The sequence below is a fragment of the Lactuca saligna genome, chromosome 4, assembly GCF_052625555.1.
Source record: "Lactuca saligna cultivar CGN05327 chromosome 4, ASM5262555v1, whole genome shotgun sequence".
Classification (NCBI taxonomy): domain Eukaryota; kingdom Viridiplantae; phylum Streptophyta; class Magnoliopsida; order Asterales; family Asteraceae; genus Lactuca; species Lactuca saligna.
In genome coordinates this window covers 17756166-17770325 of record NC_136420.1, presented here as the reverse complement: position 1 = coordinate 17770325, position 14160 = coordinate 17756166, and the positions used below count along the sequence as shown (strand labels likewise).

Sequence of the window (14160 nt, the reverse complement as noted above, 5' to 3'; positions counted from 1 at the left end):
TTTTTCCTTCTTCCCATTATTCTTTTTTCTAGATTACAACGACTGTCTGTATAATATGGTTACTTTGATAGCATTGGAGGCCAGTTACCCAACTTTATCATCTTTTTCAATTCCTAAATTTCATCTTTTTCTAGATTACGACCTTCTTCTAGACTAGTTTGATTAGATAAAAAAAAATAAAAATCAAAAAGAGGAACAATCCAGGAAGTGCATTTCAATGACTGAAAAATTCAGTTACTTTCTCCTTTTTAGGGCCTTCGACATCATATACTTGCACATTATATTGGTCTAAAAGATATAAACCAAAAGGCAAAATGTAATCACATACCAATAGCATCTAGTTAGCTTGAAATTCAATAAACATATGTAACTTCTAGACAAGAAGGTCACAAATTCCATACAGAGGTTTAGATGAAGTGATGCGGTCCTTTTGAATCTATCCAACTTTAGTCATCCAAGGAATATGCCCTGGAGTAGTGATGGCTATCTTCTTTAATTGATGTTTCAACAATTAATAAGGAAAAGAAAAGGGTGGAGATCATAGCAACAATGCAACCAGAGAACCGAGCAACCCCATAACAATATGAAGCGAAATACCAAATTAAGAGTAAAAAATTTTATTCTTTCACCTGAAAGTTATAAAGTGGTTCATTCAGTCTTAAAGATAGCTTAGTTGAAGTTGACGAACAAACAGAAAAAGAAAATAAACATCAATTTAATTATCTATCCAAAATTGCTCTAGGCAACTAGTTGTTCTTATGTGTAACCTAAAGCATCCAACAAATTTAAGTAATACAGAACTTGAAACTTCATCAAAATTAGGAATTCTAGTGAAATACCTGAATCGAGAGGATGGCGGCATATCAGGTTGCCGACGAGGAGGTTCGTTGGAGAGGACGATTGTGAATGAGATGGCTGGATAGCAATCGATTTCAAAAACAACTTCATGAATCAACTCCAAAAACAATTCATTGAATCAATTTCCTGAATCGATTAAAGAAGAAGAATAACGACGATGGAAGAAGTCCCCGACGACAGAAAGAAACAAGACACCAATCATGGTAGATAGGAGCAACAAACTCTGTCGAAGATAGAAGTGGAAAGGGGAGAAATGATGGGGTTTGTCAATTGACGATGGAAGCGTTCAAAGCAAAACATCAGGGCAAAGAGGGGAATTTTCCAATCAATACCTTTTTTACGCACGATGGAATCAGTTAATTATCAATGACCAAATCAGAACATTGTACTAGGTAAGACACAATTAGCCCTTTATCAGACAGTGTGATTGGATTGAGTCAGCCAAAAATGCTGACCGAACCTAATCAACTACATATCAAACGGGCCCTAAGGCAATTTATGTATTTTATTACTATCTGTAAGAATCTTGTATTCAAACTTCAAAATGAAATACAACTACTGTTTTGGAATTGTTGTACTTGTTCTATATATTCAGTTGTCTGTGATCCATAAACTAAGTTGCACAGCTCGATATGTTCCGCCGCTTCGGCCGGGGTTGTGACATCATTCTTACGATTATACCTCCGATCCTACGCAAAACTATTATATTATGATAGATATCAATTTACTTAAATATTTCAATCAAAAATAAAAACTAAAAAATGTATAAAAAATATTATAATATAATATATTTCACTCGCACTATCTCTATACCAATAGATATATTGGTTACCACGCCGTTGAACAAGCTTCACCTTTGCAATAACGATCCCTAATAGGCCCGTACCGAATCGTCTAATGAATGTTGAATGAAAAGAATTTAAGGAAGTGTCAACTAGAAGAAAAAATATGTATATCCTATTTAGGAAATCATAACAACCCACCATTTTACGTTGAAACATCCATTGATGGGTTAATCCGCTTTGAACTCAACCATCTCTCTTCTATATTATATTTAAATTAATTCTATTAAACTGTTATTCAACTCCTATGGTGTATGTGTTAATGGTACAAGAAACAAAACGGAACTAAACATTAATTATATCACAATTGAATAAAAATAAGATCTAAAAGTATCGTTGGAGACCCCCTCGGCTCTCATAGCGCAATTTTGTCACATGAAGATGGAAGGCAAAAGGACGCACATGGTTTCAACCCATTGATGAAGGGAAAACATGTGAATGGTGGCATCATCCTACCATGGTAGGGTCCATAAATAGCATATTGGTCATGTGTGGGCCCACAAAGGGCATTAGGACCCACATGAACTAACCTCCGTGTTTGGAATTTTTAGGAGGGAGGTGATTCATTAGCATTTTGTCCAATCAAACTTTCCCAATTCATCAAGAATTTTCCATAAACAATGGATTGTAATGGCTTCCACCCCATTTTTGAAAAAAATATTGATAATCAAATACCATAAAACACTTTTAAAGGCCATTAATCATGCTTACTTTGTGGATGTGATTGAAATTGATGCCTATATTATCACCTTAAGATTGCCTAAATCTCTATGTGCCCCCACCAAGTTGTGCATTGTCAAGCCAAAAATCAACCAATCAAAATCATTATTTAACTTCATTTACATTTCTAATCTTGTTTGTATTATAAATGATTTATCCTTATATCATTTTGTGTTAATTATTATTATTATTATTATTATTATTATTATTATTATTATTATTATTATATATATATATATATATATATATATATATATATATATATATATATATATAAAACATGGGCACAAATCAAAGATTAATTATGAACCGTTGTAACCTCTATATGAAAAGAAATTTTCCTTTGTTTTCGTCTAGATTGATAAAAATAAAAAAAAATAAAAAAAAAAAAAAAAAAAAAAAAAAGGAGAAATCACTTAAAGGAATCAAAACATTTATGGGTGTAAACTAATGGAAAACTTTATGTTTGACTAAAAATTAAAATGAACACACACTCTATACGCATCATGCCTTGATTGTAATATTATATTTATAAAATCAAAATGAGATCCCACATCATGATACAACTCCATTAACTTTCTAACCAATCTTTTTTTATAACCAATTGCTATGAAAGAGTCCAAAAAGGATAAACCCTCCAAATATGTGACTTAGTTTTCAAGTTGTAATCTCCCTTTTTGGATATGTCTAAAGCATTTCTTTTCTCAAAGTATTCCAAACAATGTGGGTATGACTCAATAAGTCCTTCCATGTATTCCAAGTGACACCACCTACTTCTTTCTTTTTTTCTTTTCTAATAAATAAATAAATATTGAAGTTGGACTGAGAGGTGGAGTTAACTTGAAGTCATGTGAATTTTGAAACCCCTCACCCTCTTGTCTTTATGTGAGTGAGAGAAATCTAAAACTTATACTAAAAGAATTACCGAAGACGTTTGGGTATTTCTAAGGTGTATGGAAAAAAAATATTGTGTACAAATCTGTTTCTATTTATATGAGTTGTTATGTATGTGTTCCTATTTATAAGAGTTGTTATGTATGTGTATAAAGATTGTATTATCATATGTTTATATGATTAAAGCATAAAGTAACTAAAAGAGTAGTAGTGTTTATTGGCTTTAAAAGAACTAATTGACTCCACTCTTTGTTATACATTAAAATAGAAGTCTACCATTTATTGACCAAGTTTGGTTTTATATATGTACATCTTTGCGTTTATCCGTATTTATTGTTTCAAGAGACGTTTTTTTTAAGTAGATCCAAAGTCATCAATCATCATACAAATACAGGATTGCGCACAAAAAACTAAATACCGGGAAGAAAACATACATGTATATAATAGATCACCTTCTCAAGTATAACTTGTACGTATACATGCTTTGTAATATTCAGTTTCCTTACCATTAGGTGATCAAATATACGATTATATTCATGATGAAATACTCCATGGTATCATAGTTACCTCTACCTTCTTTCTCTTCTCTAGCCGTCATCGACCACCTTTTTATTATAGTAATTTATCTTGTATTAATTTAGTTAGCTCATCGCCCATGTATTTAACCCCAAGTCCGATTCTTTCCTTGTAATTGACTACGTTGTCATTTAATGAGAAAGAGGAATTCATAGGAATTGTAACTTGGTATCATAGCATAATTGATAATTTCCTTGTTTAACAATTTTCCGTTTTCTTAGACCATCTCAATGTAATGTTTTTCTATAACTTACAAAGTTATAACCTGTGGACACCACGGATGAAAAACGAAAAAAAATTTATAAATAAATTATAAGGTAATTATTGATCAATGATAAGAATTTTTTTATTAATTTATAAAGGTAGATATTTTGTCTATAAATATATAATTATATAATAATTAGTTCAACCTACAACAACACATGGTTTGAATACCCGATCAACATTTTGTATTTGTAGATATTTTATATTTTTTTTTTGTAATGCAATATATATTTGAATATAGTGAGAAAAAAACAGAATAAATATTTAAAAAAAAAACAATTCAATGGAAAAAAACCATCTTTCTTACAGAACGATATAAGGATCCATAAGTTGATGACACAAACTTTCAAAGTGAAATTATCCTTTAATACATTTGGTTCACTTATTAGAGTCACATTTCATGCTCCTATTATTCCGAATAAATATAAAAAATAGTTTAGTTGAATTATAATGAATTAATTATATAAGAAGAATAATACTGAAAACAGTATATTTATAAGATTTATACAAGAAAGGAAAAATTATATAATTAAATGAAAAACACTATAAACAACACTTGTGTATTATTTCTTAATTGATCAGATTTGGTGGTTGTTTATTAAAGAAAAAATGCCCATAAATGGTCCTTGTTTATTTCATAAAGTAAAATTAAAATTTTAGCATATTAATTTAAAAAATAACCAAAAATGGTCCATGGATATTACGGAAGTGAAACAAAACTGCAAAATACTCCATGTTAATATATATATATATATATATATATATATATATATATATATATATATATATATATATATATATATATATATATATATATATATATATATATATATATATATATAGTTAGGTTAATGTGAGACGGTCTAATTTTGTAAGACCGTGAGATGCATTTTTTTATTTTTTTTATTTTTTTTTTTAATTTTTTTTAGTTAATTCAAGTTCCGAAAATAATATTTAAATTTTTTTTTTTGGATTTTTCCATTTATTTTGCATTTTAAAATTATTTTTTAGAATATGTCAGTATAATATTCTATTAAAATATTTCACATATTTTTCAAAAAAAATGGAATTTATTTTTATTTTTTTTATTTTTTTTAGTTAATTCAAGTTTCGAAAATAATATTTAAAAAAAATTAGATTTTTCCATTTATTCTGCATTTTAAAATTATTTTTTAAAATATTTTAGTGTAATATTCTATTAGAATATTTCACTTATTTTTCAAAAGAAACGGAATTTTCTTTTTAATTTTTTTTAGTTAATTCAAGTTCCGAAAATAATATTTAAAAAAAGAATTTTTGGATTTTTCCATTTATTTTGCATTTTAGATTTGGTCTCACAGTATAACAAAATTATAATGGTCTCAAATGAACCTAAACATATATATATATATATATATATATATATATATATATATATATATATATATATATATATATATATATATTACTTTGTAGTCCATGTTTTAAAAAAATGACAGATTGATTCTTATGTGGAAAATAATCATAACACTTTATACATATATATTGTATGGCAAGTAAAAAAAAAACCTAAAATGGTCATTGTATATTTTGTAATATACATTAGATTGTATTAAGATATGTATAAAACTGAAAATGCATTGCGAAATGGGTTCATGTTTTTAACAATACAAAATGCAGCTTTTTAATACTTTAAAAGCAATCATAGTTCGTTTTCTAAATTCTAATTCTAAACTGTGTAATATACAAAAGTACATGTTTAAATAATTTAACATAAATGTCATTCTCTAAAAAAAAATAACAGAAGTACATTATATATTATACAGTTTCTTTCATATTTTAAAAGCAATCATAATAAGTTTTCAAAACTATATAATATACAAAAAAATTGTACAACATGAAACTTTTCTTTGAAATGTAGATTACGTGGTTTTAAGATATATATATATATATATATATATATATATATATATATATATATATATATATATATATATATATATATATATATATATATATATATATATATATATATATATATATATATATCTGAAAGTTTATTGCCAAAACTGATCCCTATTTATAACTACATATTTTGCAGTTTTATTCATATTTTAAAATAATTCATAATACGTTCTCAAAAAGGGTATAATATACCAAAATATCTGTTTAACACTTTATCAGGGTTGCATTCATTTCATGTGGGATGTATAATTGGTAAAAAAAATTAAAGAATAATTGTTGATTTTAAGTGGAAAATATTTAAAAAATGCAAATTTAAAGGAAATTTTAGTAGGATACTCGATTTGAAACAATAATTGTGTTTGAATTTTATTTGCATAAATAAAATTGTTTTTCTTTACAGGTAATTATGGGTATAAGATCAAATATTGATAGCAAATAAGCTCATTTATAGGATACGTTTCGAATATATGAATGATGCACTGAGTGGGAAAAGTAGAGAGTAAATTGATGAGGATTGACAAGTGGCAAGACAAATGTCTAAAAGGAAGAAATATGACAGTATATATATATATATATATATATATATATATATATATATATATATATATATATATATATATATATATATATATAATAAAAGAATAAGTTTAATCTCCTATTGACAAGTGTCATACAATTAAGACTCCTCATTAATGTTATATATCATCTATGATGCCATTTGTCAATCTATTAATTATTCATTTCAAATTTCAAATTTTAAACCTCTAATTACATTAAATTAATAATTGATTCCTCATTTTAAGTTTCTAAATTTTAATTTTCTCACTTTAATTATATTAAATTAATAACATTAGATTGAAAAATAAAATAAAATAAATATAGATTATAAGGTGATATAACTTCACACATTTATTTAAATCATTGAGTATAATTCCCTTTATATAACTAAAAAAGTATTTCTTAAGTAATAAAAAATAATTGATTAATAAATTTGATTTTTTAATATAAAAATTTAATTAGTTTTATAACCGTGGTTCTCATGGGTTATAAACTAATATATATATATATATATATATATATATATATATATATATATATATATATATATATATATATATATATATATATATATATATAAAAGCTCAACCATTTGAGTGTTTATTTATTTAGAGGTCAATTTAATAAATGATGATATGACATATATTTTGAGTCGTAACATAGTATAACCATCAAAGATGCTCTTAGTCGTGACAACTAAGCTGCCAACAATTATCTCATCTTGCTCATTGCCAAAACCGATCCTTGTTTATAACTAAATACTTTGCAGTTTTGTTCATATTTTAAAATAACTAATAATACGTTCTCAAAAAATGTATGATATACCGGAGTTTTTGGTTTAACACTTCACCAAAACAGTCTCTCTAATGTGCATTCAATGGTTCTAAGAGACGAACAGAAAAAGAATCAAAACAAGTAAAAGAATTTGAAAGATTTGTATACACTAACCTATTAGATTGAAGTCGGTATTCAGCAAGTGCAGGTTTTGATCGGAATCAAAAGAGAAATATACCAAAGGTATATGAGATTCAAACATAATAACTTTTTTGGGGTTCGGGTTTTATAAATGCAATCAAAAGATGAGATTTTACTCAATTAAATAATCAAAGATTTATTTCAAATTTAATTGATTGAACGAAATAGAAACTTTTCAAATAGATTATTTTTAAAAGTCTTTAAACACTTCGAAATTTACATGCGAAATTTACATGCAATTCAGGGTTGCATTCATTTCATGCGGGATGTATAATTGGTAAAAAAAATAAAAGAAAAATTCAAAGAATAATTGTTGATTTAAGGGATGTGATATATTAATTTGTTTGAATTATTTACATAAATAAAATTCTTTTTGATTGCAGGATTTTTTTGGTAGAAAGTGGAAAATAGTTAAAATTGAAATGCGGATTTTTTTGGTAGACGGAAAATATTTAAAATTGAAATGTGTATTTAAAGGAAATTTAAGTCGAATATTCTCATGGTTTAAAGGATCTGAAACGATAAATGTGTTCGAACTTTATTTGCATAAATAAAATTGTTTTTCATCATAGGTAATTATGGGTATAAGATTAAATATTGATAAAAAATAAGCTGATTTATAGGATAGGTTTCAAACATATGAATGATGCATTAAGCGGGAAAAGTATGAGTAAATTGTTGGAGGATTCACACGTGGCAAGATAATGGTTTAAAAGGAAGAAATGTGGCACTTAATATTAAGGATTCTTTTATTAAGGATTGAACACTTAATATTAATGCATATATAGCTTTTTTTTTAGTTTTTTATTTTGACCATTCAATATATATTGATTGGTCAATACGTATATATAACTTGTATATATAAATCACTAGGTTAAAACCCGTGGAACCCACGGGTACTGTTTTTGAATTGAATTTAAAAATTAATTATTTAATAAAATATTATATCAATAATTCTGATAACTTATAAATTGTAATATTGAATATTTAAATAATTTTTTTTATTGGTAATTATTTAATTACTAACTAAATGGGAAGTATTTAATTAGGAATAAAGATTTTTGAAAACTATTTTTTTTTATTCATCATTCTAATTGGACATATGCAGATGATACAATACCAATGTGTGTAATGAAATTAACATAAAATACAACAATACGTAATTATAAAAAAAATACAGTAATATGATGGATTAAGTGTGATTTCCTAAAATTGAATAAAACGACGTTACAAAAAAGTTGGCTACAAATTTCGAAAAACTTCCTTATAAACAACATTGGAAGTTTTATTTGTGAGTTTGCCATCTTTATCTAAAATTAATAATTTTAATCCCTCTCTACTCTGAACTCTAGATAAGGCAACATACAATTGTCCATGTGAAAAAACTGGATCTTTCAGAAACAGACCAACCTTTGACAACGATTGTCCAACCTTTGACAACCTTTGGTCTGCATGTGGTACATGTTATTGTTGTTTTCTGCATAAGAAGACATAGGTTAGGAAATGAAATGTGAAATTATGTACATAATATGTTTATATAATACAATTAAAGTTAGTTAGAATTAAATAAATAATGATAATAAAGTAAATGTATTTAAAAAGTTACCTTTATTAATTTGTTTATTAAAATGTTAGCATCATGACTCATCATCCTCATTTCCAACCTAGGGTTTATTCGATTTAAATCTACTGTTTCCCCAATTTCAACCAATCGTGGGTTCGGATGATATCAGGGGTTAAAACCCTAGATCTCCATGGAATCAATGAAGGTAAAATTGTGTGATACACGATAATCGTGATGATTATAAATTGCTTATTGATCTTATGTATCTATTCAAGATTTTTTTTTTACAATTAGAAAAACATCTATTCCAGCATATTGATTATTGTTGTAAATTTCAACCATAAATTCATAGAGAAAACAAAGTGATCTAAACTGATAATACTAACCTGACATATGGATATGGAAATCTTGCAGGTAGAACTGGAATGAGGATTACAACTTTAATGAAGCAGTTTGATGTAAGCTTAATGAAAAAAAAAATCGCAGAAACAATTGAACATTAAGAAGACGAATGAGGTGTTTCAAAATTTTGGATTTCACGTTTTGAGTTAAAGTTATATGCTTGAATATTGGAAAAAGATTACGATTATATGATTTTATTGTTGTTGGATCTTTATTAGATATAATTTTCTTCCTGATTTTTTGGAATTTAAAAGATTACAACTAAAAATTAGTTTAATATTCAAATTTCATCTAAAAAAGGAGTATAGAATATTAGGAAATAGTTGGTTGAATATAGGTTATTTACAGAAGATAAGTAAATATGCTGCAACCATTACAAAAATGTATGAATTAATTTTAGAGAATCAAAGATATAAATTTTGTTTACAATTGGTTATTGATTATTTATTAAAAATAACATATTTATCGTGACAAAAATAATAGTTATTCTAAATAATAGACATAAATGTTCCATATTTAAAATAATCAACATAAAGATGCGAAGGTGATTATGGTTAATATTCATTATTGGAGTCAAATGCAGTTCACGTGTAAAAGCAAAAATGTTCGCATTTGGTAATACAAATCAAAATTGAGTTTCGCATATGAGGTTGTCTGGATTGGGGTTAAAGATGCGAAGGTGATTATGGTTAATATTCATTTTGTATTTGGTGAGACAAACAACTCAAATGCGAATGAACTAAAAAAAAATGACTGGAACATGCGAAGAAAGAGGGTGAATGAAGAATGTGAATTTTACAGAAGAATGCGAATTGGGGAAGAAAGCTAAGAATTTCGCATTTTTATTATACAAATTGATTGATTGATTGATTTGTCTTAATTGTTAATTGCGATATATGAAATACTTATCAAGTTAGGGGCAATATGGTCATTTTGAAGTAAAAGAAGCATTGGTTATTAAATGAATCATACGAAGGATCTGTTATTTGATTTTGGAATTGGGGCGAATAATCGAACCATTTGGAGTTGTGAATTTGATTTTGAAAAGCCAATCAGTTGGGTTCGCATATGAAAACAGATAAGTTTTGATTTTGGATTAGCAATTGGGTTAATTGGTTTATTGATTGAGGGACGATTTGTGAAGAAAAATGCGAAGTCAAGAAGGACTGTGAAATGTGATTTGTTCAATATTGGAGTCAAATGTTGTTCACGTGTAAAAGCAAAAATGTTCGCATTTGGTAATACAAATCAAAATTGGGTTTCGCATATGAGGTTGTATGGATTGGGGTTAAAGATGCGAAGGTGATTATGGTTAATATTCATTTCGTATTTGGTGAGACAAACAACTCAAATGCGAATGAACTAAAAAAAAAATGACTGAAACATGCGAAGAAAGAGGGTGAATAAAGAATGTGAATTTTACAGTAGAATGCGAATTGGGGAAGAAAGCTAAGAATTTCGCATTTTTATTATACAAATTGATTGATTGATTGATTTGTCTTAATTGTTAATTGCGATATATGAAATACTTATCAAGTTAGGGGCAATATGGTCATTTTGAAGTAAAAGAAGCCTTGGTTATTAAATGAATCATACGAAGGATCTGTTATTTGATTTTGGAATTGGGGCGAATAATCGAACCATTTGGAGTTGCAAATTTGATTTTGAAAAGCCAATCAGTTGGGTTCGCATATGAAAACAGATAAGTTTTGATTTTGGATTAGCAATTGGGTTAATTGGGTTATTGATTGAGGGACGATTCGTGAAGAAAAATGCGAAGTCAAGAAGGACTGTGAAATGTGATTTGTTCAATATTGGAGTCAAATGCAGTTCACGTGTAAAAGCAAAAATGTTCGCATTTGGTAATACAAATCAAAATTGGGTTTCGCATATGAGGTTGTATGGATTGGGGTTAAAGATGCGAAGGTGATTATGGTTAATATTAATTTCGCATTTGGTGAGACAAACAACTCAAATGCCAATGAACTAAAAAAAAATGACTGGAACATGCGAAGAAAGAGGGTGAATGAAGAATGTGAATTTTACAGTAGAATGCGAATTGGGGAAGAAAGCTAAGAATTTCGCATTTTTATTATACAAATTGATTGATTGATTGATTTGTCTTAATTGTTAATTGCGATATATGAAATACTTATCAAGTTAGGGGCAATATGGTCATTTTGAAGTAAAAGAAGCCTTGGTTATTAAATGAATCATACGAAGGATCTGTTATTTGATTTTGGAATTGGGGCGAATAATCGAACCATTTGGAGTTGCGAATTTGATTTTGAAAAGCCAATCAGTTGGGTTCGCATATGAAAACAGATAAGTTTTGATTTTGGATTCGCAATTGGGTTAATTGGGTTATTGATTGAGGGACGATTCGTGAAGAAAAATGCGAAGTCAAGAAGGACTATGAAATGTGATTTGTTCAATATTGGAGTCAAATGCAGTTCACGTGTAAAAGCAAAAATGTTCGCATTTGGTAATACAAATCAAAATTGGGTTTCGCATATGAGGTTGTATGGATTGGGGTTAAAGATGCGAAGGTGATTATGGTTAATATTCATTTCGTATTTGGTGAGACAAACAACTCAAATGCGAATGAACTAAAAAAAAATGACTGGAACATGCGAAGAAAGAGGGTGAATGAAGAATGTGAATTTTACAGTAGAATGCGAATTGGGGAAGAAAGCTAAGAATTTTGCATTTTTATTATACAAATTGATTGATTGATAGATTTGTCTTAATTGTTAATTGCGATATATGAAATACTTATCAAGTTAGGGGCAATATATTTTATTTGAGTTATAACCAAAATCAACTAACTTGTCCAATTTAAAACAATAAAAGTATCCAAAAATATTCAAAACCAATAATATTTGACATCCTAAATACCCCAAAATAAAAATCATACCAAGCAATTAAAATATCTTTATAACCAAAACAAATTATCAAAATATATTAAATGTGTCTTATAACCGATAGAAACTCACTTTTCAATTTTTGGAATCAAGAGTGGAGTTTCCTCTGCGGTTGACTTTCTTTTAGCCTTAGTTGAACTTAAATCATATCCAGAATCAACATCATAAATTTCTTGGAGGTTGCGCTTCAAATCACCTGATATTTTGCAAGGACTTGTTGCGTTTGACTTATCAACTGTTGAGGGTGTAAAACTTTCGTCTGTTTGTGAGATTACATCCTAATTTTAAAAAAAAAAAGTTTGATTCCTAAAAAAAATAACTAATATAATTAAAAGTTTATAAAATAAAATGAAAAACCTTTTGAACAGGCTGTACAACATCATCGGATTCCAAAGTAACTTGATTTAAGGAGACAGATTGATTACTCTAAAAAATAAAATGGAAATATGTTAATCGTTATGTACTTTAACATTAAAGAATTGTAAATTTTCAACAATAAAAAATTACATACCATAAGTTCTATTTTACTTTCCAATTCACAAACAATGGACATATCTTCTGTAACTCTGAGAACTGTGTAGATGTTATTATAGTTGTTGACATTGTATTCTGTAATATCTACAACAAAACCAAACTTGTGGTTTTTCAACACATTAAGTTGCATTGGAAATAGGGCATCACTGTCTCCGGCCTGTAAGATATATTTTAATAAATTAAAAAAATTAAGTAAATGTTTTCTGATTTTAAAGGTATGAATAATATACTGCATCATGTATCTTTTTCAACTCGTAGGCACTTATATTTAACAACCTCCTTGCTTCCCTATCAAAAAGAGTCAATCCAATAGTTCCAGTACAATCTTGTACGTTAATTGGAATTATATACCTAAAACAAAAAATAATTATGTCATTGTTAGTGTTGTTTTAAGATTGACAAAATTAATAGAAATAAATATGTCTATACTTTATAACTGACTGAAATTCATATTTTTTGCATTGTGCATTTGTACACTCGACAACCATAGTTTCTGAAATTCCCTCAGGGTTGGTATACGAATGATTGGTTTTGGGAACAGGGATAATTTTTTTTCCACATTTTTTGCATGCTTCATAATACCATGGTAGATTCTGCCTTATATTAACAATGGAAGCAACTAATAAAAACTTCATTTCCTGTATCATATAAAATGTAAAAATTATTAAAATAAATTATGCAAAAATAAAATGTAAAACATATAAAATAATGCAATATACCTTAATTGGTTCGGTGATCTCACAGATTGTTTTTAATGGAAAATTGCCCTTAAAGTCATCTGTATATGAAGAAGAGTAGCTTTGAAGTGTAGTTATGCTTTTTTCAGTTATACCGAAATTGTCATGACATTTCAACCTGTAATGTTTAATTTAGATTCATGAATATTAGGTTTTGTGTTTTTTTTAAGTTAAAATACATTATAAAAAAATAAAAAACAATTGGAAACTAACTTATTTTTAAACTCATTTATTTCATAAATGTCAGAATTTATGAACAATTTCGTTACTTCAAAATGACTTTTAGCTTCACCAAGACCTGTAAAAAATGTATATCCAATTATTAAAATTTATATAAAAACAGTAATTATAAACATCTATATATAAAG

General features: G+C 27.2%; 1 protein-coding gene across 1 annotated transcript; it reads right to left on the bottom strand.

Moving 5' to 3' along the window:
* Nucleotides 1-12589: 12589 nt before the first annotated feature.
* Nucleotides 12590-13833, bottom strand: LOC145039329 (uncharacterized). Its single transcript, XM_078987400.1, has 6 exons — nt 13822-13833; nt 13497-13693; nt 13286-13406; nt 13033-13212; nt 12879-12947; nt 12590-12799 (listed from the first exon to the last, which is right to left on the bottom strand). Exons 1-6 carry the CDS (start codon nt 13831-13833, stop codon nt 12590-12592), a joined length of 789 nt encoding a protein of 262 aa, XP_078843526.1.
* Nucleotides 13834-14160: the final 327 nt, after the last annotated feature.

Bases quoted from the DNA above. Each gene is read 5' to 3' on its own strand.
- LOC145039329 (XM_078987400.1), bottom strand. The intron at 12,948-13,032 runs GTATGTAATTTT...TTTATTTTTTAG, and splicing joins AAAGTAAAATAGAACTTATG to AGTAATCAATCTGTCTCCTT. The intron at 12,800-12,878 runs GTTTTTCATTTT...TTTTAAAATTAG, and splicing joins TTGTACAGCCTGTTCAAAAG to GATGTAATCTCACAAACAGA.